The sequence below is a fragment of the Typopeltis vanoorti genome, chromosome 17, assembly GCF_054136105.1.
Source record: "Typopeltis vanoorti isolate ZY-2024b chromosome 17, IOZ_Tvanoo_1.0, whole genome shotgun sequence".
In the NCBI taxonomy this organism is placed as follows: Eukaryota; Metazoa; Arthropoda; class Arachnida; order Uropygi; family Thelyphonidae; genus Typopeltis; species Typopeltis vanoorti.
In genome coordinates, this window is record NC_143565.1 from 58,584,594 (window position 1) to 58,609,395 (window position 24,802).

At 36.8% G+C, this 24,802-nt stretch overlaps 1 protein-coding gene across 1 annotated transcript in view; it reads right to left on the reverse strand.

Annotated features, from left to right (window-relative positions):
* The window catches only part of Kif3C (Kinesin family member 3C), a 685,271-nt gene that overhangs the window by 135,149 nt on the left and 525,320 nt on the right, over window positions 1–24,802 (reverse strand). Inside the window, exon 15 of the mRNA XM_090406914.1 lies at window positions 11,206–11,311. Within this exon, the coding sequence (XP_090263040.1) occupies window positions 11,206–11,311 (106 nt within the window). The remainder of the gene's footprint in view (window positions 1–11,205; window positions 11,312–24,802) is intronic.

A 24,802-nucleotide genomic window follows, 5' to 3' on the forward strand; every position in this document is an offset into this window, starting at 1 on the left:
CCTTTTATAATAAAGTAACAACAGCAGTTGATGAGGGAAAGGAATATACTGCCTTTTTTTTTTTTTTTTTTTTTTTTTTTTTGCAAAGGCATTTGACAGGATGCCTCATGATAAGCTGATATTTAAGTTGTAGCATATGGGTTTAGATGTCAAGTTAGTCAACTGGATTCAGGATTGGCTGTCTGATAGGCATCAGAGAGTAGAGAGTTGTGTATGATGGAGCAGTATCAAGGAGGCAGAAGATTACAAGTGGGGTTGCACAGGGCTCAGTACTGGGAACTGTACTGTTTAACCTTTATATTAATGGCATTGTTAGTGGATTGCAGGGGGATATTCAGTTGTTTGCAGATGATGTGAAGGTAGGAAGGGTTTTTAGTGATAGTGCCAATATGGCAGTCCTGCAAAAAGATTTGAATAAACTTGACAAATGGGCAAATGAATGGGGTTTCTGTTTAATGCAGCAAAATGTAAATTCTTGAAGTTTGGGATACATGGATGGGAAGAGCTGTACTGGAGGAAGTAGGGGAGACAAGAGATCTTGGGGTGATGATTGATAGAAAACTCAAATTGAGGAGGCATATTGCAAAGGTGATGAAGGTAACCTAGAAGATTACTGCAATACTGAGAAGGACGCTGACCTGCAGAGATAAAAGAGTTATCGTTCCATTGTATAAGACCCTGAGACGGAGAACAAAGATGGTTTCAGGACTGTACAATGTTAGTTATGAGGATCAGCTGAGGGAATGTGGATTGAAGAGTTCGGTAGATAGAAGACGGAGAGGTGATATGATTGAGACTTTTAAACTGTTGAGAGGTAGTTACAGGGTTGACACTGGGGAGGTCTTTCGCTTGGTGGAACAGCGAAAAGGAGCGATGACAAGGGGCCATCCCTGGAAGTTGCAAAAAGAAGCTGTGAGCAAGAGGCTGAGGAGTGGCTTCTTTGAATGGCGGATGGTTGAACCATGGAATGCACTGCCTGATAGGTGGTGAGAGCAAGAATGTTCAATGAGTTTAAGGAGTGGTATGATAGACTTTTGCGTTTCCTAGGAAGGAACTCCAACAATGAGTCTTTTGACTCAATGGCGGTCTGAATAATAATAATAATAATAATAATAATAATAATAATAATATAATAATTAGTCTCTATACACAAGTATCCTAGTCATGAAGATATAATTCATATGAAAACTGTTTGCTTATACTGGGATAAAGGATTAAACAAGAATATAATTTATTGGCATTTTTAATATAATTCATTACAAATGAAAAAAAAACTTTCAACTCAGTGTCTCTTTTTTTAACATATAAGTAATGGTGCTCATTCTTTGCTTGCAGAAAAAATTGAAAATTAAAATGATATGAAAAGTAAACTAAACATTGCATTACTCATTGTTTCATTATTACTTTATAAAGCAATAATGTTTTTGGGAAAAAAAAATGAAGCAGATAACACCAAATCACACACACAGTTTATTAAGAATACATTTATTGTACAATTATATCAAAAATATGTAAAATCTACATATTTTTATAAAATATTCAAAAATTTTATCACATTCTCATATGGCACAATATGCCAACTTTTTACATAGCCACAAACTGACATATTTTACTGGAACAAAGCATGTTAGTATTGTGGCCCAGAAATTTTCATAAGTAGTAACAAAAAAAAATATTTCTGTCATCAACCAAGCTCTTATTTGGTTGCAAATCAGGTTCATTTGGCAAAAAATTCTCATTCACAAAATGCTTCAATTTTTCTGAAACCATCTTTTCAGTTAAGTATATCCAAAATTCAGAATTTGCATCTCTTTCATTTAAGTGAAGCCTGATTCACAATTTTCTGATTTCACTCTCACTAAATGTCACCACAAAGGCCACTATAATAATAATAATCATAACACTAAATACGGGTATAGACCATATTGGTCTGTTCTGGTCTCATTATCCATCCAATATCTTTTTTGAGGTCTACCTTGAGGCCTGAATAATAATAACAATAATAATAATAATTATTATTATTATTATTATTCAGGCCTCCATGGAATCAAGAGCCTCATCATGGGAGGTCCTTCCTAAGAAACACAAATGCTAACATACTACTCCTTGAACTCATTGACCGTTCCTGCTCTTTCTACTCTATCAGGCAATGCATTCCATGGTTCAATCACTCTCTACACAAAGAAACTACTCCTCACCCTCTTGCTCACAGCTTCCTTTTGTAAATTCCAGGGATGATCCCCTTGTCATTGCTTCTTCCTACTGCTCCACCAAGCAAAAGAACTCTCCAGTGTAAACCTTGTAACTACCTCTCAACAGTTCAAAAGTCTCAATCAGGCAGAGGGCACTCGTGAGTCAAGCGTGGTGGATGTGTGTAAGAAGAGCTCCGGATTGAGATAAGTTATTCTTGGAATACTTAAGTATATAAGAGTGTTTGTTTGAGTAAGAGCTGCTGTAATAGTTGTGCGCTACCGGTATTATTAGTGTGGGGAATTTTTCTGCCTAAACTTAATTATGAATTCGTTATTATTAGACCTTATAGTAGTAACCGGCAGAGGAAACATGGCGGCGGCTTTGTCATTCCATGACTTTAAACTTAGAGTTCAGTCGTTTCGTTAAGTGTGAGGTGTGCTATATGTATTCTTTTGATTACATAAATGATTCGTGGATGTTTAGGGTGGATGGAAGGAGGATGTATGTGCAAAGTGTGACCTGAACGAGGAATTGATGAATGCTAACATGAAATTGATGAAAGAAAATGTTAGTAGCAAGAATGTCGCAGAGAAAATGAGTGCATGTTCGAAAGAGAGGCAAAAAAATGTTAAAAAATCAGTAAAAAAGAAAACGAGCGATTTGAAAAACCATAACGGATGTTATAGAGGACGAAAGTGAAGCAAGAGTGGCAGAAGGAAACGAAATTGAGAAAATGGATGAACCAAAATGACGTGACGCAAGAATCGAAAGTGGAAAACATCGAAAGAATGAATAATAGCGAAAGTTGGATGCATGTTGGACCAAAAGTATGGAAACTCAGAAGGATGAATGAGAGTAAAAGTGAGAAGAGGGGGATCAAGAGCTAGAAAATTAGAAAGACTGAATGATAGAGAGAATGTGACGCGAGATTCGGAAGTTGTATTGGATTGGATGAGGCAAGAGATGAAATGGATGAGGAATGAAATTAAGAAAATTCGAGTAAAAAAGATTAAAACAAATCATGATGGCAGGAAAGAGTTAATGAAAGATGAGCGAGTGGCATTGTATGGTGACTCCATTATTAAAGGTGTGCTGGATGATAGGATGCACAAGGTATGTTTTCCAGGCGGTAGGATGAGTAGAGTGATTGAGGCATTGGATATGAGCAGGGAGCCAGCAAAGGAATTAATGGTTTTAATAGGTATGAATGATTTTATATAGGACAAAGAGCATATCAGAATCGATATCAGGAGGCTGCTTAGAAGGATTAAAGAAAATAGTGTGACAGGGAAAGTAGTCAACATGTTGCTTAGGTATGACTGTGACGAGATGAAGCAGAGAGCAAGGATTATGAATGATATGCTGGCTGAAATCTGTGAGGAGAGAGGAGTACAGTTTGTTAATGTGTGGAATGAGTTTGAAGGATGAAGTGAACTGTATGGGAGCAATGGACTGCGTTTGAGTGGTTATGGTGTGAGTCACTTGGAGAGACTGCTGCTGGAAGGTAGAGAAGTGAGTAGGGAGAATGAATCAAATCAAGTGGGAAGTGATTTAGAAGAGCAGGAGAGTAAGACAGGAGAGATTGATGAGGTGGTTATGAATGGGGAAGTGAGTGGTATGGGTACAAAAAATGAGAGAATGGGTGTGCAAAAGGAGAAGGGAAATGGGAAGGCTCAGGGTAGACAGGGGTACACAGCGTGAGAAAGGTGGATGCTCCAAGAGGAGGTGAGAGCATGTGTAGGCAGGAAAGAAATGGGATGACCTGGGATCAAGAGGAAACAGTTGGAATTGAAAAGGGTTCTAAAACGAATAAGCAGAAAGGGAAATGGCCCCAGTCGAGCATGGAGAGATCACATCGAGTGAGTGGTATCAGTGGAACTAGCTGTAGATACAGAAATGAGCTGCTGTGTTTGTATATAAATGCTAGAAGTATAAGAAACAAGGCAGATGAAATGGTTGCACTAATTGCGTCTGTTCACACAAAGATTGTTGGATTAAATGAGACATGGCTGGAAGAAGAAGACATCCTGACAGGAATAGAGATGTAAAGGTATGATGTGTTTCATGAGGATAGAAGGGGTAAAAAGGGAGGGGAGTGTATTGATGATAGAGAAAGAGTTACGTCCATACAAAGTAGAGATGCAAGAGGGAAATAGTGCCAGTGGTCTTGAGGCAGTATGGTGTGAGATAGAGGTGAATAGAATCAAATACTTGGTTGAATGTTGTTATAGACCAGGTAATGTGGATAGTGGTGATAATGAAATGTATAATCAAATTAGTCAAGCATGATCATTATGGGCGATTTTAATTATGACAATATAGACTGGAATCATGAAATAGCAACTGGAAGTAAAGAAAATGAGTTTCTTGAGTTTTTGAGGGATAACTACCTCAGACAGTATGTAACAGAGGGCAAGCAAGGATTGAGGGTCTTGGATTTGGTCATCTCATCAGAGGATGTAATTATAAATGAGGTGTAAAATCATCCACCAATTGGTGAGAGTGACCATAAGGTGATTATCTGGGTGGTTGCCAGCAGTGTGAGGACCTCTCTGAGAAAAAGGTATATGTGGAACTACAAGGTGGAGGGGGGGGTATGAAGAGCTCAAGAGACAGCTTGCAGGTGTAGCATGGAATGAGGAGTTAGCTGGAAAAGAGATCAATGCAGCTTGGGGGGATTTTCAAAAACTATCCAGTAGATGCAATGTCTAAATGTATTCCAAGGGTGAGAAGGTTAAATAAGGTAGGTGTGAGATGGATGAATAAATAGATTACGCATGCGATACAGAGAAAAAGGGCATTGTGGAGGCAGCATAAGAGAAGTGGAAATAACCAATTCCATGAGGTCTACAAAGACCAGGCAAGGAGGGTGACTTGGTTGGTGAGGGTAGCTAAAGAGAGGTATGAACAGCAGTTAGCTAATGAAGCCAGAAAAAATCCTAAGGAGTTCTTTCGATATGTAGCCAGCAAAAGAAAGAAAGAATGATTATGGAAGGATGACATTGATTGGAGAAAATGGTATAAAGACAACTGTTGAGAAATATTTTGTGGAGATACTTAATGAGCAGTTCAAAAGGTCTTTCAATCTTGTGAATGTGACTTCATGGAGAGATTGAGAGCAGTTGATGATGGGGAGGAGAAACTGACTGTAAGTGAGCAAGAGGTGTATGGGGAGTTGAGCAAACTATATGTTAATAAGGCTGTGGGACTTGATAATATATCACCACGTATTATGAAGGAATGTGCCAGGGAGTTGACACCTGCCTTGACATATAATTTTAATGCGAGTCGTACACTCGGTCAAGTCCCTAAAGAGTGGAAGGAGGGCAAGATTGTGCCACTTCATAAAGGAGGTGATCGAACTCAAGCATCAAACTATAGGCCTATATGTGTGTCAGGTGTTGTGGTTAAGTTGTTGGAGAAGCTTGTGAGAACTAGGATCCGGAATTGGGTTGACAATAATGGTATCATCTTTGATGTACAGCATGGATTTGCTAAAGGGAGGTCATGTTTTAGTAATCTACTTACTTATTACAATAAAGTGACTGCTTCCTTGGACAGAGGAAAAGGATACACAGTAATATACTCAGATTTCGCAAAGGCTTTTGATAGAGTACCTCATGGTAAGTTGAGAGTCAAACTAGAGCAGATGGGGTTGGATATTAAATTATTGCATTGGATTGGAAACTGACTATCTGATAGGTATCAACGAGTTATCTATGGGGGAGCGATATCCAGAAAAGGAAAGTCACTAGTGGAGTGCCTCAGGGGTCTTTTTTAGGTCCATTACTGTTTAACTTGTATATTAATAATATTGGTGAAGATTTGGATGGAGATATTCAGTTGTTTGCAGATGATGCAAAGTTGTGACAAACCATGAAGAGTATTTTGTAAGGCCACAATATTGAGAAGATGTTGTGGCCTTACAAGAAGACTTGAATAAATTGAGTGATTGGGCACAGAAATGGGGTTGTGAGTTCAATTTTGCAAAATTGAAGGTTTTAAAATTTGGAAAACAAAGATGGGATGCAGAATTTATGCTTGGTGAGGATATATTGTTGGAGGTGGAGGAAATAAGAGATCTAGGGGTGATAGTGGATAAGGATCTGAAATTTATGGGACACACAGACAAAATTGTGAAGACAACACAAAGGCTTCTGGGAATGAAGCGGAGGACACCGACTTGTAGAAGTAGGGAGATTCTTGTTCTGTTGTATAAGGCTTTGATTAGGCCACACATGGAATATTGTGCCCAGAGGTTTTCAGAAGGATGAAGAGATGTCGGAAAGGGTCCAAAGGCGACTGGCTAAGGTAGTTTCTGACCTCTGGAATGTCGAGTATGAGGAAAGATTGAGAACATGTAATTTGCAATCTGGTGGACAGGAGGAGGAAGAGGAGAGATATGACAGGGACCTACAAGTTGGTAAGTGGTTGTTATAGGATCAATGCTGGAGAAGTTATACAGAAAATAGTGGGAGATTGGGGGAGAACCAGAGGTCATCCCTGGAAACTATAAAGATGGTGTGAGCAGGGGAATGAGAGGCAGGTTTTTTTCGTTCAGAGTTGTAAATGATTGGAATGCCTTGCCTGAGAGTGTGGTGCAAGGAGATTGAGTGTGTTTAAGACATGGTATGATGAGCTGTGTGTGATAAAAGGACCTCCCAGATGATTCTTTGACTCCATGAGGTCTTGGGGTAATAATAATAATAATATATCACCTTTCCTCCTCCTTCTATCTACCAAACTCTGCAGTCCACATTCCCTCAACCAATCCTCATTAATAACACTGTACAGTACTGAAAACAACTTTGTTATCTGCCTCTGCACCCTTTCCACAGTTCATTTATCCCCTTCAAATCCTGGAAACCAAATTTGAGAACAAAAGTCCAAATGTGGGTTTTATACAATACCAGGACTTTATACAATGGCATGACTTTTATCTCTACATGTCAGCGTCCTTCTCAGTATTGCAGCAATCCTCTGGGTTACCTTCACCACCTTTGCAATATGTTCCCTGAATTTCAGTGTATTATCAATCATAATCCCTAGATCTCTTGTCTCCCTTACTTCCTCCAGCAGAGCTCCTCCAATCGAGTATCCAGCTTCCCATTGATGTATATCTAACTTCAAGACTTTACATTTTGCTGCATTAAACCAAATCCCCCATTTATTGGCCCATCTGTCTAGTTTATTCAAATCCTCTTGCAGGGTTGCCACATCTGCACTATTACTAATAACTCTTCCCAACTTCACATCATCTGCAAACAATTGGATATTTCCTTGCAATCCATTGGCAATGTCATTGATATAACGGTTAAACAATACAGAACCCAGTAATGAGCCCTGTGGAACTCCACTTGTAATCTTCTGCTTCCTTGATGTTGGTGTCATACGTCTCCATCATACACAACTCTCTGATACCTATCATACAGCCAATCCTGAATTCAGTTCACTAACCTGACATGTAAACCCATGTGCTGCAACTTAAGAATCAGATTATCATGTGGCAACCTGTCAAATGTTTTTGCAAAATCCAAATTTATGCCTTTCCCTCCATAAATCCATGTTGATTCTCACAGAAAGCATTACCCTCATCCGCCCAAAGCTGTATATGGTCTCTCGCTGCTTTCTCCAAGACCGTAACAACTATTAATGACACACAAAATGGCATATAATTAGACACTTCAAGTCTGCTATCGCCTGTCTTACCTTACTATCTTACCTTCCTTCCATTCCTTGGATACCTTTCCCATGGCCAGACTTTCATTGAAAAGCCAGGTCAATGGAGCTTTCAGTTCTTTACCACATTCTTTCAAAACTCATGGTGAAATACGAGGGTTAAGTATTTGGAACACACTCTCCTGTGAACCTTGAATCTGCCCTATCCCTCTAGTATTAAAACCTACTTTTTCAGGATGAAATACTCCAATAAAGTGTTTATTGAACAACTTCACTATGTCCTTTGCATCAATCACTCTATTTCCACTTGTATCCCAATGTCATTCTTCCATAATCATTTCTCCTCCTACTGGCCACATAGCTAAAAAATTCCCTAGGATTTTCTTTGGATCTTAGTGCCAATCTCTTCTTATATTCCAGTTTTGCCTTTCACACCATACTTGTCACTCTCCTGGCCTGAGTCTTATATTCTTCATGCATCTGTTCTCCATCCCTCTCCTTATATCTCTTCCATAATTTCTTTTTCACCTGCAGTTCCTGTTTGGTATTGTTTGCCATCCACTTTACACCAAATTGTGTCTTCTTCGCTCGTGGAATAGCGCTTACTAATGCTGCTAACAAATATTTCTTTGCAATTTCTGAAAAACTAATGCTATCCTGGCCTTCCAATTCTGCCCTCCATAAAACTGCCCCAAATTGATATCTAAGTCTATTATAATCACCCACCTTATACGTTCCCTTTTCTTTAATACACCACATACATTCCCTTTTCTTTGATACACCTACATGTCTATTCATCTTCCAAGTCAAAATCACATGGTTACTCTCTCTAACAGGGGAGGAGAGATGTTATCTCAGTTATTATCAACTCTTCTGATGCTATGACCAAACCCAAAACTCTTGAACCTCTTCTTCCCTTTATTACATGTTGCTAAGACATTTGTCCCTCAAAATTTCTAGATTTTCCATTCCCTTATTACTACATGCATTTTCCTCTTCCCAATTTATACTGCCATAGTAAAAATTTCCCATAACAATCATTCTTCTTGCACTTGCCAAGCTGAACTGCTTAAATATCTCCCACTGATCACCCTCTGTGCTCCTTGGCTTGTAGCAACACCCCACTAAATAGCCTGTCTTGCCCACCTCTACCTCACACCAGATGCTTTCGAAACCATTAATGTCACTGCCTTCCAAAGCTTCCTATGATAAGTGATGACTCATGTCCTCTTTGAGGACATGAGTCATCACTTAAGAAGTACTCCACCACCTCGTTTTCCCTTCCTATCCTGTTGAAAAATGCTGTACCCTGCTACTTCTATTCCTGTTATTATATCATTTTCTGTTAACCACGTCTCAGATATCCCAATAAACTTTGGCCATGCTGATGTTATCAGTGCTGCCAATTCATCTCCTTTATTCCAGATACTACTGACATTAGTATAAAGCATGAAAATATGACTGCTTCTATACCTATCATTATCTCCTCCAGATTCCAGTGGACTCAATGTTACCTGATGTCGTCCCCCTTCCCCCAAGAGGCCATCCCTGCTATCATCCGCCCTGGGAATTCTAGTTTCCCTGCACTGACACATCAACTTGTTCAGCAAACTATTTCCTATCAAGCAACCTGCTTTCTACTGATTATTTCAAAGATCCCTACAAAGCTTTTGGATAGATCGGAGAATTATTTCCGTAATTTGTACAGTGAAATGAAGCTCCTTGAAATTGTAGATTTTTCGGAAGTATCTTTCTAACTTGTCCCAGAACCACCTATCTTCATGAAAAGATGTGCAACAACTTATGTTTTTTTATTTATTTTCTTAATTTATCCTGTACACATATATTCTTCTAAGATATACAGATATCATTCTTCAAAGTCCAAATTCAGATTTAATAGCTTTTGAAGAGATCACACATCATAAATGTAAGTCTAATATAAAGTTTTATATTTAATGTTTTGCATTTTTCATTTTGGATCATCCTTTTCTTTTAAAAAATTTATTAACTAATGCATCATCATAGATATTCCTAATAGCTGAAAGACCAGACTGAAACTTAATGCTACCAGTCATGTGCTTAAAATATTTTCAACTTTTAACAATTCATTATTAAGAAAGTTTGAACACACTTAATTTTTTTTTGCTGATGCACTATACACTAGATAAAGTTTGCCAAAAAATGCCTTGAATCAATCACAAACATCCACGCTCATGGTGAGATTCAAGCTTGCAGCCTGTTGGTTGGAAAGCAGGTGCTTTACCACTTGGCGAACTAGACAAGTGATTTAAGAGTAATGTAGATGTACATCCGACATTAACATGAAAAATACTATTGTTAACAAAGCACAGATGCCCTTTTATTCCTGTTTCATTTTTTAGTATTACTTTCAGTTATCCAGTCAACCAGCTAGAAGGGAACTTGATTATCCAAAGCTTTTGGAAATTGCATTTTAAGTTCTACTTACTAGTTGTATTATGGAATAATAAAACAATCGATTGAAATCATTAGCCTCTATATACACAAGTAATCTAGTCGTTAAGATAATTTTAAGTGCAAACTTTCTTTTTACACTTGGATAAAGGATTAAACAAGAACAATTTCTTGGGACGAAAAAACAAAACAAAAACAAAACTCTCTACAACTATCTTTTAGAATGTTTTAATAATCAGGTCATACACCTTTTCACTACTTGTATACAGGAAACATGATTTCTGCATTTATTCATCCTTGGTATCTCTTCTGGGTCTGGCTCAGACTGATGGCTGGCAGCTTGCTTCGGGAGTAGAGTGATTCTGCTAAGTTGTATGCTTTTGCTGCCACTGCTGAGTTTTCTGAAGTGATTCTGGTCAGGAGGATGAGTTCAGTAGAGTGATGGTGTTATTCAGCGAGATTTAGAGTGATTAAGATTGTATAGCACTCGGGTAGTTTTTGGAGAATATCCCAACACTTTAATATTTCCTCAGTGAAGGTAAAAACCAGTCACAGCATTATACACATCTGAGAGAGAAAGTGCTTTGCATTATAGGATACTAAGGAAACTGAGAAGGGATTAGCCTTTCTATAGAAGTAACCTAGTCATGAAGATGCTTCACACAAAAACATGGCATTTGGATAAAGAATCTGACGAGAATATCTTGACAAATTCAGTACAAAAAAAAGTTATTATTGATCAATGTTTTCTGCACATTGGTAATAGTAATTTGTGTAAAGTATTTTTAAGAAGGCATAATAAACAGTGAATCAAGTAATCACAGATTACTTGACTTATTAAAATAAATAATTAAAATCATTTACTGATAATTTATGTTTATAAATATCATTACAACTTACGAAACATTCTGTTGGCATCTGCTTGAACTTTATGAAGGATCTGCGATTGTCTCTTAGTCTTAAAATAATTTCCTGCAATATCCTCTTGTTCACCACGCTCAAGTTTCTAAAAAAAAAGTACATGAAACAATTATTGTTTAAAATACAAGCACAGAGGAATTATCATATTATTTTTAATGTGTTTTCTTTTGATTTATATATTTATGTTAATTTATTAACTGAAATTTATATTCAATAAATATTATTATTATTATTTTTAAGAGAGACCTGCAGTTATTCAGGGACTCATCGAGGGAGGCCACATACTACACACACCAGCTATCATACTTATTCTTGAGTCATTCACACTTTTTGCACTCACGACATCTAATGGAAATCCATTCCAATCATGCACCATTCCCTTATTACTACATGCATTTTCCTCTTCCCAATCCTATGAGAGAAAAATCTAACCATCATTTTTCTTAGTGGCATTCATTCTCAGGTTTCAAGGATGCCCTCTTGTTCTTTCCCCACCCTCCATAAATTGAAATCCTGTACGAATCTTTCAGAAGTTTGTAAGTTTCAACCATATCACCCCTTTTTCTTCTGTTTGCTAGGGTCTGCAGTCTACAAATTCTCAATCTCTCTTTATACTGAGTATTCCATAATCCTGATATCATTTTTAACACTCTTCTTTGCACTCTCTCTCTCTCCAATTTATCAGAATCACACAGGAGACCAGACCTGCATACAATAGTCCAAGTGAGGTCTTATCAAGGCCTTGAAAATGACATCCTTATCTTTACATGTAAATACTCATTTCAGCAGTGCAATTTTCTTTTAAGTTGTATTTGCAATACATTTTGAAAAATTATGGAGACAACTACAATGTGTTATAGAGTAAAACTTTAGTTTAATATAAACCAAAATCAACACTCGACATTTCGACCTTCATATCAAAGTCATCCTTTGGAGCATACACAATAAATACAGAGAAACAAGCTGCACTACAATCTACATGGTTTGTTAAAGTTACTGACCAACCATTACTACATTTATTGGCCTGACCTCTAGTGGGAAAAAAAAAACTTTCCTACATCAAAGCTAGAGTCTTATTATTATTATCTATTAGGTTACAAAATTAAGAGTTGGGCTGGGGAGCAACCAGTTTACATATATATATATATATATATATATTTATTTAAAAAAAAAATGTGATTATACATATAAATTTCAACCAATTGGTATGGAATAGTTTCCTAAAGTCCTAAAAGTATGCTAGATAAGTGGGCAGAATACATGCCATCAAATTCTTGGAATTTTTGTCACCATTATTGTTGAGATTAGGGTGGTTAATCAGAATTTCGCAGACTTCTTTAAATTTTCTTTCATACCAAGTTTTTGTATGATGTAAAGAACAGGTACTTTTCCAATCAATTTGGTGCAGGGTGTTGAGAGCGTGATCTGAGAAGCCTGCTTTACCAAAATTGTTATATTTAATGTGTTTTTTGTGTTCATTTATATGTATAGGGATTGTAAGTCCAGTTTCACCAATATAAGGTAAGTTACAGGTGCAGTAGATGCAATAAACTCTAGGATGTGCCAATGGGAGGAGAGGATACTTAGAGGAGTTGAATATGTTTTTTTAATTTTATAGGTGGTTTAAAAGTGGCATTGAGATTATGATGGTGTAGGATTCTATTGATTTTTTCTGATAACCCTTTAATGTATGGGATGGCTATGGTTTTACTGTAATCTATATTCTTTTTTTGAAGAACTTTATTAAATAGTATTTTTGTTATATCCATTATTTATAAATGTGTTGCTCTGTATCTCCCTGCAGTCTAGTGACAATACTACTGAAATAAAAATTGAACAGTAATGGTCCCAATACTTGTGGCACTCCACTTGTAGCCTTCCTACTCCATGATGCTGGCTCAAATACAACTCTCTCAATCTATAAGAAATACTGAATCTGATATCTAAACCCATTATGTTGCAACTTAAATAACCAACTTATCATGTGGCACCTCATCAAATTCCTTTAAACCAGTGGTTCTTAACCTGGGCAGTAGTGCTCCCCCCCCCCCCCCCCAGCGCTGTGAACACCACTGCATACTGCTAATATAATAAAAGCAAAAAATTCCGTATTTAACCTAGCATTCCTATTTATATTGCATGTCTGGCAATACTGTTCAAATTTATTCCCTACTTATTTTTTGCTTGTGGTATCGTGTGGCGCACTTCGTTGATAACGTGTAGCACTTTAGCCAATTAAAATGAGTAAAAAAAAAAGAAAGTATTGTCAATATTCAAGTGAATATTTAAAATATGGAGTTATTTAACTATAAATAATGAGAGTTACCAATGTGCTTAATATGTGAAAAGGTTTTCTCAAATGAAGCCTTCAAGAATGATTGAGCCTTTAAGAATAAGCATCCAAATAAAGCAAAAAAGGATGTGGAGTACTTTTGCAAATTAAAGACTAAATTTAAATATTATCCTGGACTTAAAGGGTTGGTTACACAAAACATGCAATGTTCTAAAAAAGGAAAAAGTTGACATCACATATCTTTCCAATATTTTCACCAAATTAAATGAGGTTAACATCAAATTGCAGAGAAGTATCATGAATCTTATTAAAGCAAAGGGAATTATAAATGCTTTCTACCAGCAAATTAACTTTCTACAAGCAGAGCATTGCAAGATGAGATTTTTTGCAATTCCAAGTCTACAAATAATAGATGATGATTTAATATTAGATACAGATTTGAATTGTTATCGTTCTCATCTTCTAACACTGAAAAAACCTGATGATAAGATTCAAAGACTTTAATGAGCTTAAAATGCCCGATGGGTCATAAATCCATTTCTTTCTGATGCGACTTCTGTTCAGCCAAATTTGTGTGAAGAATTTATTGACTTAAAAAATGATTTTGAAGTTCAAGTACATTTTTCAACAGCATGAGTATGAAAGTCTTGCCAAACATGCAATGCAAGAATCTTCAGCTTTGGCAAGAAATAAAATACTTCTCATTGCTTTTCCTTCTTCATACAGGATTCAGCATCGTGTTGACATTGTTAGCTAAGCAGCAAAACAGACTGCAAATAAATGAAGGAAGAAACTTGAGACTTCATTTGTCAAACTCTGAATATGTTCACATGCTGCCTGATACTGAAAAATTAGCAGGATCTCAACAGGCTCAGGGTAGCAATTAATGATTGCCTTGTTAAATACAGTAAATTACATCCTTTTTGAGTAAAAACTAATTTGTATCAAAGCCATTAACTTTTAATTGACTATCAGTTCAAATATGTTGATGGTAATTTAGATTTGCATAATAATATATTATAATTATCTTGTTGAGTCATTAACCTAGTGTAAAATTGAGGAGGAGGTAATAGGCAATCCAAACTGTTGGGGGTACCAGGCCAAAAAGGGTTAAGAACCACTGCTTTAAGTAATCCAAAAACATCATAATATACGACTTGTCCTCATCCAGTGCTCTTGTTACACTATTATAAAAGGCAACCAGATTACTAAAACAAGACTGTCTCTTCACAAATCCATCCTGGTTTGCATAAATGATATAGTTCTCACCTGTCCAATTCTATATGCTAGTTCTTACCAATTTTTTTTTTTCAAAATCCTAACCATCACAGAAGAAATACAAACTGCTGTATAGTTTGAAACCTCCATTCTACTACTACCACCCTTACAATGGCACTAATTTACTACCCTTCCACTCTTCAAGATCCTGCCCCATTGCAAAACATTTATTAAACACCATGTTAATGGTATAATCAGTTCCTTGGCACATTCCCTTAAGACACATGATGAAATCCCACTTAGCTTCTTCTTCCTCCCCCACATCTTACTGATATCTAGAGTGCTCATAATTGGAATATATCCACATCATTCACTTACGATCCTTTACTACCCCCCCACCCATTTATCCCTCTAGGAATAAAACCTGAATTACCAGGATTAAACATCCTAATAAATTAATCAATAAATAGTTCAACTATGTCAGCTGCTTTGGTCACCCTACTACCATCTCCATCCAGCAAGGTAATCTATCCATGATAATTTTTCTTCTACTGGTCACAGCAAAAAATCTTCTTGGGTTTCTCTTTAGAATGCAATGTCTAATCTCCCCTTGTATTCTAATTTTTCTCTCCTTGCTATACTGGTTACCTTTATCATTTGAAAAAAAAAGATCATCTCTCTCTCTCTCTCTCTTCTTGGATTGACTGTCACATTCAGTTTATCACGGTACAAATATATTACATACACAGCCTCTAAAAAGCTTGATGTTCTTTTCCATACTAAACATTAATTCTGTCTCTCAATTCCTAGTACTTTAAAAGACTCAGATCTCACCAACCTGGAGTAATGTTTCCACATTTGGAGTGGAGCATTCCTAAGAATTCTTGATGATATTTACTGCACTGTACCTTTTCTATAAGAACTTTCATGGCTACTGCTTCTCTGAATTGGTTGCTACCATTCCTCTACTTTCTTCTAACCAGTCATGTAAGAACTAAAGCAGCCACTGGTCAACATCCATATGTTGTCCAGCTCCAAATAGACCAAACTAACTTCTTATCATCTTTCTTCATTTCATGCACCTCTATTCTTTGGAATAATTCCCCCCCCCATATTGTTTTTCCCATTGAGTACAACATCCCACTCTTTAAAAACCTATCAATAGGCTACATTTTTCTCCTTAATCACCTGGGTGCATACACACACGGCACTATAGTGTTACAGGTCTTGTCACCTTTCATGTGTGGGATCGTCGAAACAAAACATGCTGCCTAAGACAGCTGTTCCTCAAGAAGTTCAAAAATTCAGTTCCCTTAGTATGCTGCCTTCTGTGCAGTTTATATTGTTATAGTTGAAGTCTACCATAATGATCAATTGTCAAACTAATTTGCATAAACATTTCTTGCTAATCATCATCTATGTATCATCATCCTGGTCATAATCATAATCCTCATCCTGGTCTATAGCAGCATTACACTAAACATCTTATCCTATCTACTTTCATATCATATACTCTCAAAGCATTAGTATCATTTCCCCTCCGATTCTTTACTTTAAGAGGACACAAATTCATCTCTTACCATGAGTAATATTCCACCATCCCTACCTTAGTTACATTCCCTATCCTGCTGAAATATGCTAACTCTTCAATTTCTATCCCTGTCATAATACTCCTCAGTTAGCTATGTTTCAGTGATACCAACAATCTTTTGGAGAGAATGAGTCAATCAACACCATAAATTTAATCCCTAATGGCATATGTATACAGTAAAAGGCAGCACATTATCAGTATTCATATTGCTATTGTTGTGACATTCTCACAAATTCTAACAATATGTTTTTTAAATTTTAGATCCTCATTCACCATCACCCCCAGATTCACAATCTCCTCCACCTCTTTACAGCTTTATTATCAGAACAGCAAATTCCCTATTCACCTTACTGATCTGTTATTTAATCTCTACCGATCCCAATTCAGTTATTATCCTGTCATGCTGCAGATAATCTCTATTCAAACTGTTTATAAAGGCAATAATATCTGCTCTATTCTCCACAGTCTACCAAATTTACATCACCTGTAAACACCTGCATGTATCCACTTAAACTTCTGCTGTATAAGTGGTGATGTTCTTCTCCTGGGATACTGTGTTCCCCCATGCACATGACAATATCTATCAGAATTGCCAATATCCCATTCATTTCAGTGATCTGTTATTTAATCCCCACTTATCCCAAATCAAATAATAATAATAATTTTAGGCTTGGTTGGACGAGTGGTTAGCATATCTGCTTTACAGCCAAAAGGTTTAGGGTTTTAATCCCACTGTGGGCATGGATGTTTGTGATTGTCTTTAAAAATACTAGTGGTGGTTGTGGTGAGTGGTAGATGCTGTTGCTAGTTGCAGTTCATTGCAGTTGGTGGAGACAGTTCTAGAGTAGGTGCCCTCCCTCGATGTGGAAATCTATCAATGGCCTTAGTAAAATTTAAATATATTATTTTACTTATATATTTCCTTCTTCCAATACATATCAAACTGCTGTAATACAAAAGTGGGTTGGTAAAACAGAATCTCACATTAACGAACCTATGATAGCCATTACAGACAACATGTTATCAATCCAATTCTGAATACCATCCCTCATTCATATCTCCAACATCAATGATTTTTTTTTGTAAATGAGGGGCACAGTAATGACAGCTCAAAATCCTCATTCTTGTTTTGGCCAGCTCAGGCAGTGGAGCTATGTCACTGACTGTAACATCATGATGCTGATCACAAACGGCATAATACATTATACTAGTATAAGCAAGCAAAGTTCATGCTGTATCTTAACGACTGGGCTACTATATACAGAGGCTGTTGACTTCACATCAAATGTTACAGTATCCCATGATGCACAGCACACTTCCTTTAAGGTGTGTATAATGCTAAGACAGTATTGAGAATGGCGACTGTACAAACTGCTTTCAATCTCTACTGAAGTCTTCTCATCAAGTGACAGCTAGATTTGTGAGATTAGTGAGAATAAATCAATGCAAAAGTCATAGGCGAAAAGGATTAAAACAAAAGTATAATTTTTTTATATATGGCTCAAAACAATTAGGGGATATTTTTGTTTTCTTGTAAATTATAAAGTTATAAAAATAATTTACAAATGTAATGCAATTTGTAATAAATATCGATTATTTAAACAACATCTCATCAATTACACCCTATCCATAAGTAAGAAATATTTATTCATGTATAAAGTACTCAATAGATATAATTATTTCCAGAAATTTATAAATTATCCGACAGAAACTAAAATATTCCTCTAATCATTTCGAACAGTGTATTTATCATCTTTTTTGAACAGTGTATTTATCATCAATTGCACCAATTTAATTCATTTCAATTGGTGCAATAACTTTTACCTCTATTTCTTTTAGAATCCAGAAAATCACTAACTCAAGACTAAATAAAAAATATATACATTTAAATAAAATTACATATAAACTAGAAAATAAATTGGATCCAAGTACTTCTATAATAAGTATGCACTTTAGGGATTTACTTATCCAAAAAACATAAAATAATTCATTCGCGACTCATTCTATCACTGGGTTATTTAACAAATACTTAATCATGTCTACCAGACTCAACACCTTGTTTTCACAAGAAATTTTCACAACGAAATGTTCATCAGAATCAGTTTCTTTGATTCTGATCCTTTCTTATATCTCAACTAGGGGGCTCTAGTTGAGATATAAGAAAGGATCCCCCCCCGACATCTACGGCACTGTTATATCTTGTTCTTTTCATGTTATTTTGTGTATCTTTTGTTATTTTGTTCTATTGTTCTTATTATGTAAGGTGTTGCTTTTACCTGTACGTCTTATTCACTCTAAAATGCAAGACTACTTGTGGTAGAAGAGCTATCTACACATTTTGGAGAATTGAAGTTGTATTGCAGGATAGTGAAAGGAGCTCATTTGAGGCTATTTGGTGTGAGATTGAGACTGGCAGAATAAAATATACAGTTGGGCGCTGCTATAGACCAGGTGATGGAATAGACGGTGGAGATAGTATGCATAGGATAATTGATGAAATGAGTGGAAGGAGGGTAATTATTATGGGGGATTTCAACTATGGTAACATTGATTGGAAAGAGGAGAGGACACATGTGAGGAAGGAAAAGGATTTTATTCAATTATTAAGGGATAACTATCTGAGACAGCATGTAATTGAAAATACTAGGGGTGTGAGAGTACTTGACCTGGTAATAGCATCTGAGAATTTGACTGTAATGAATATGACCATGTTGCCACCTATTGGTGAGAGTGATCATAAGGTCTTCACCTGGGAAGTGGCTAAAGGTGTGGAATTTTCGATTAAGAAAGGGTATATGTGGAATTACCGTGCTGGCAAGTATGACAAGCTTAGGAGATTGCTTGGATCAGTGCCATGGCATGTACAACTGCAAGGGCTGGACGTCGATAGAGCATGGGAAGTGGTCAAGGAGCATTTACAGGAGGTAATGGCTGATTGTATACCTAGGGTCTGAACAGTAAAACAAGTAGGGGTTAAATGGATGAATAACACCATTAAGCTTGAGCTGCAAAAAAAGAAAGAACTGTGGAGGGAATTTAAAGAAAGGGGTGACCTACAGGCACACGAACGGTATAAAGTGCAGGCCAGAAAGGTAACGAGTGTGGTAAAAAAAGCAAAAGCGGATTATGAAAAGAAACTAGTCTTTGCAAGCAAGGCTTTGTGAAGGGTAGATCATGCTTCAGTAACTTGCTCAAGTTTTATAACAAGGTGACGGCTGAACTGGATAAGGGAAATGGGTTTACAGTGATACTGCTGGACCTGGCAAAGGCGTTTGACAGGATACCACATGGAATACTAATCCGTAAACTACAACATATGGGAATGGATATAAGATTGGTGAGATGGATAGGTGGTTGGTTGATGGAGAGATATCAAAGAGTAGTTTATTCAGGAGTAGAGTCCAAAAGATGGCCTGTGACTAGTGGTGTGCAGCAGGGTTCTGTTCTTGGACCACTGCTGTTTAATTTGTTCATTAACGATATAGGGAAGGATCTAAGTGGAACAATTCATTTGTTCGCTGATGATGTGAAGTTGGGTAGGGCAATAGTGAATGCAGAAGATGTCAAAGTCTTGCAGGATGACTTAGGTAGATTGGAGTTCTGGGCTAAGGAGAATGGATGTCAATTTAATGTGACAAAATGTAAGGTTATGCATTTTGGGGTGAAAAGATTAGCAGCAGTATACCACATTGGTGGAACTGTATTCCAAGAGATTGATGAGGCCAGGGACTTGGGAGTGTTGGTGGATAGGGAGATGAAGTTTAGGGGGCACATTGCAAAAGTAGCTAAATCAGCTCATCAACTCACTTGGTTGTTGAAAAATACCTTGACGAGCAGAGACAAGCAAGTTACTGTACCTCTGTACCGAGCCTTGATAAGACCTCATATCGACTACTGTGCCCAGATTTGGTCACCTCAGTTCCTTCTTGATGGGAAGGAGGTGGAGAGGATCCAGAGGCGAGTGACTAAGATGATAACAGGTCTATGGAATGAACCATATGAGAACAGGTTGAAGATTTGTGGGTTGCAGAAACTAGTTGATAGGCAGAGGAGGGGAGATATGATTGAGACATTCAAATTGCTAAAGGGATTCTATAGGATTAATTCAGAGGATATTTTTGAGATCAGGACTGGTGGTGGGAGAACTAGGCGACACCTATGGAAGCTGGGCAAGAGTGTGGTTAGCAGGGGTGTTAGAGCTGGGTTCTTTACTTTTAGAGTGGTAAATGAGTGGAATAAGCTGCCAGAGTCTGTTGTGGGTGCTATGACGGTGAACGAGTTCAAGACAAGGTATGATAGATACTGTGAGAATGTAATCGCATAGTTGTGTGGACATGATGTTTAGGGCCTCCCTCGATGAGTCTAAGGACTCCTGGAGTCGCCCGAAATAATAATAATAATAATAATAATTTTGACTGGCCCTGTGATTGATCATGCATATTAATTAATTAAACAAAGAATTTGGCTCAGGTTAGAGCCAAATCCTTTGTAACAACTATCTGGAGTTACTCCTCAATTAGGTACTGGCAAATTTATTTGTTTTAGCTATTTAACCTTTAGGTTAGAGCTCTTAACCAAGCAACAACTCCCAGAAAATATACACGACTGATCAATCTATCAAATACACTTAATATCAAATTACCTAAATCACTTATGCTAATTTTCATCTGCAGTCATGGTCTCAATTAAGCAAATCTATTCCGCTCAGGTTCTGATTAAAATGAGCAGTGCATTGGATTCATTCTCAGGCCACAAGTCAGGTTAAAATACAAAAATACATTTATTGAATTCTTAGAATATATATCCACAAATTATACACTCAGCTAAATTAATGGCATTCTGGGTTATAAAGCTAATTATGGCAACTAAAATCGATGCAACTGAATCTTATCATGAATTATTACTACTAGAATAATTCTTAGCTCTTATCAATACACCGATCTCTAATTTCCTCCAAAACAGTTATTCTATTAACTTCGTTAACTATTTCACATAACATGCATAACATAACTTATCTATACAATCACTCATTAATATGTTCATGGAGCTACGACACTGCTACTAAATAATCACTAAGAGTTCTATATTAGAATGTTCCTGCTTACTAATTCATAACATTTCTTCCCCTTCTCAACAAAAGAAACACTAAGGGTTGAACATTACCAACTCTTAGGAAATTCATCAGATCAGTTATTTATTCTTAAACTATTCTTATGAAATGCTTGTTCTTTGTTTGGATGATTGTTTTACATGGCTAGACTTGGAACTGATTATTAGGTCTCTTCCTCCGAAGTGGACTAGAAACAGCTCGGCTTGGTTTTGATACATGTGGTCGTTCACGGCGATCATCAGGTACAGATCTCTACGGAAGGCCAACCATGTGTCCAAGCTTGGCCCGCTCCTTCGCCACTTGTCTCCGTCTGATATGCCGTTTCGACGGTCGCATTCAGCTACTGATCTCCGAAGATGTTTTGAGCCAGGATCCTGGAACCACAGGTGTCGATACTGAGCAGCAGAGGACTATCTGGAACCCAAGAAGACCAAGAAGAAAAAAAAGCCTCAAGAAAGGGGAGCAGACTCCTTTTATGTTCCTTCTTTGGCCTCTTCTCACTGCATCACGTTTTCTCCCTGATCTTTTTGCACATGAGACGATTTCCTTTGCAGCGTCTTCCGGGAATTACGAGCGCGCACTGCCTCCCCATGCATATCGCAGGTCAAACATTTATCTGAAAGTTTCCAGTGAACTTTGAACTCTTATTCTTACATCGTAATAAAAAATTTTTATAGAATATTTCTTTCATTGTTAAACCTTCAAAACAGATTGCATTTAATTTTTCTATAGAGTAATTCTACATTAAACGTATTCATTTATAAATCCTTGAGCAATCTACATCTTTACCTATGTACAGGTATATCTTTGTTGATTTATTAAACTTGTTAAATCCTGAATGAAGTATTTCTAAACAAAAAAAAAAAAAAAAACTCTTCATTCAAGATCTAACAGCGCCCAACCCCTCCAGTTCCGGACTGGTAGGCCAGTTCTCTTTGAATTCTGAGCAATCAAATTTTGAAGACTCGACACGTAGGGTAGCCCCTGAGTATCGAGTCTTCAAGGGGGAGGGGGTCCAGACCCTGACGCTTACAGCACCCAACCCTCCTGAGTTCCGGACTGCTGGGCCAGTTCTCCTTGAATTTTGATGACTCGACGCTAAGGCTACCCTGAGTGTCAGGTCATCAGAATTCAAGGAGAACCCCCCCCCCCCCCCGGTGCCCAATTCCCAAGTTCCAGACTGGGCCAGTTCTTGAAATCTGATGACTTGACACTCAGGATAGCCCCTGGGTTTCAAATAACTTGATAAAAAACATGACACAAAAATGTTACATAAAAAAGGCTTATCATTTTATATCAATAGGGTAGATTTAGCATACACCTGCTCCAATCACCCTCTCTGCCTCACTGGAGTACAAATATTCTAACCTCATGTAGCTCAATATGACATACAATCACCGATTCTTTATCAGAGAAAAACAGTTTCTTCTACATAAACAACATATCTAAGTAGAGCTCTTCAGGTTAAACCACTTTACAGTTTCAGATCTAACTAATTTCTGTCACTTTTTGGCACAGAATAATAATTAAATCCAGCATCTTTTAAGGCAGAAGACAAAATGTTTCATTCAGCATTTCCTCAAACTTTGAATTTGAATGTTAATTCCAACATCTTTTATTTACTAAACACTTGTTGATGGTCTCAACTCTTCCAGTTTAAAGATTCACAATGGTATGATTTCATTTTGGAATCTTTTATTAATATTCTCCTGACTCAAATTTTCTTTAAAACTTCCTCAGAGCCTACTTCTCTGGTTGCCGTTCTACAATTTCCATACAATTTCCCTACTTGTTTTCCTCATTAATACAGTGCTGGATACTGACAGCTGTTCACCACCCATCAATCTCCTCAGCAAGCATGTGCACTTTGTGAAAATGGCAAGCAAGAAGTTACATAGTAATGGCTGACACACTGTCATCGTTAACATAAAGAGAATGTCTTGACAAAACACAAGAAATATCTCAACATGTAACAAATTTCAATTGCAATAAAAATGATTGAAAGTAACACAACTAACAGAATTTAGTAAGTACAACAATTTCAAATGGATTATGTTTCATTTTGATAATAACAATATCAATAACGGGCTCATCGCAAGTGCCAATCATACATGTTACTATTATTATTATGATTATTATTATTAATACATGAAATCTCCAATGAATCCAAAGACTCACTAAGGGAGGACACCTACTCTACAGCTCTCTGTCTCCACCACTCAGCCCACCAACTACAGTGAACTGTCTACACAAACAGCATCTACCACCCACCACTACAACTAGTATTTTCACAGACAATCACAAACATCCATGCCCAAGGTAGGATTTGAACTCACAGCCTTTTGGCTGGAGAGCAGATACGCTAACTACTTGCCAACCAGGCTGGCAAGAAATCTCTGCCAAAATCAAGGACCAAACAAGGGACCAAAACAAACTTTGTTATATGTTATATACTAACAAAAACAATTGTGAAAAGATTCATAATTATAAATTATGATTATTTTTACATCAGTTTCATCTTTCTCTCAATTTTTTATTTTTTTTAAAAATTATAAATATCTATCCTATATCTAATGAAACTTAAAATTCTTTTAATCGTTATTCCTGGATCTTAAATAATAACAAGGTTCTTGCTGATCATGATGTGATTCATTATTTACAGGGTTACTATACATCTGTATTTAGTATGGACAATTTGTATTTTAAATACCATGCAGATACCTTACTTCAATTAAATAAACTAAATGCCCATATTTGTTGTATAAAATGTAACAGAAAAAAATAAAACAATACAAAAACGATTTTTGCAGGAATTTGAATTATGTTGTACTATATCATGAATTCGGTGAGTTGTTGTATCTCGAATATTCAGATAAAATACTTTACATTGGCGAATGATCTTATTTTATCATCATGAAATTCCTGACATGTATCCTCAAGGAGTGTACAGGATATCATAGTACTATATGAAAAACTTACATCATTACTAACTTCCTATCTACAATTTTCCTCCAAATCAATCTGTTATCTCTCAAGACTCCAACATTATCAGATTTTATCTTTGTGTCTTCTAAGGCACTTTTTATTGTATCAATCAACCTACATCTTGGTCTTCCTCTGGGTCTTTTTCCTGCCAACATGGCAGAGAATACTTGTTTTGTAATCTTTCCTCTCCATTCTGTTTAAGTAGTGACCATACCCTGAGATTAGTTTGCTAACACATTCTTGGATGCTAACAATGTCGAGTTCATTTCTAATATCCTCGTTTTTAATGTGATATTTCCACTGATGCCATCTGTTCAGGCTCATAATCTTTCTCAGGAGTCTGATATCTGTGGTCTCTAGTCTTTGGTCAAGTGTTTTA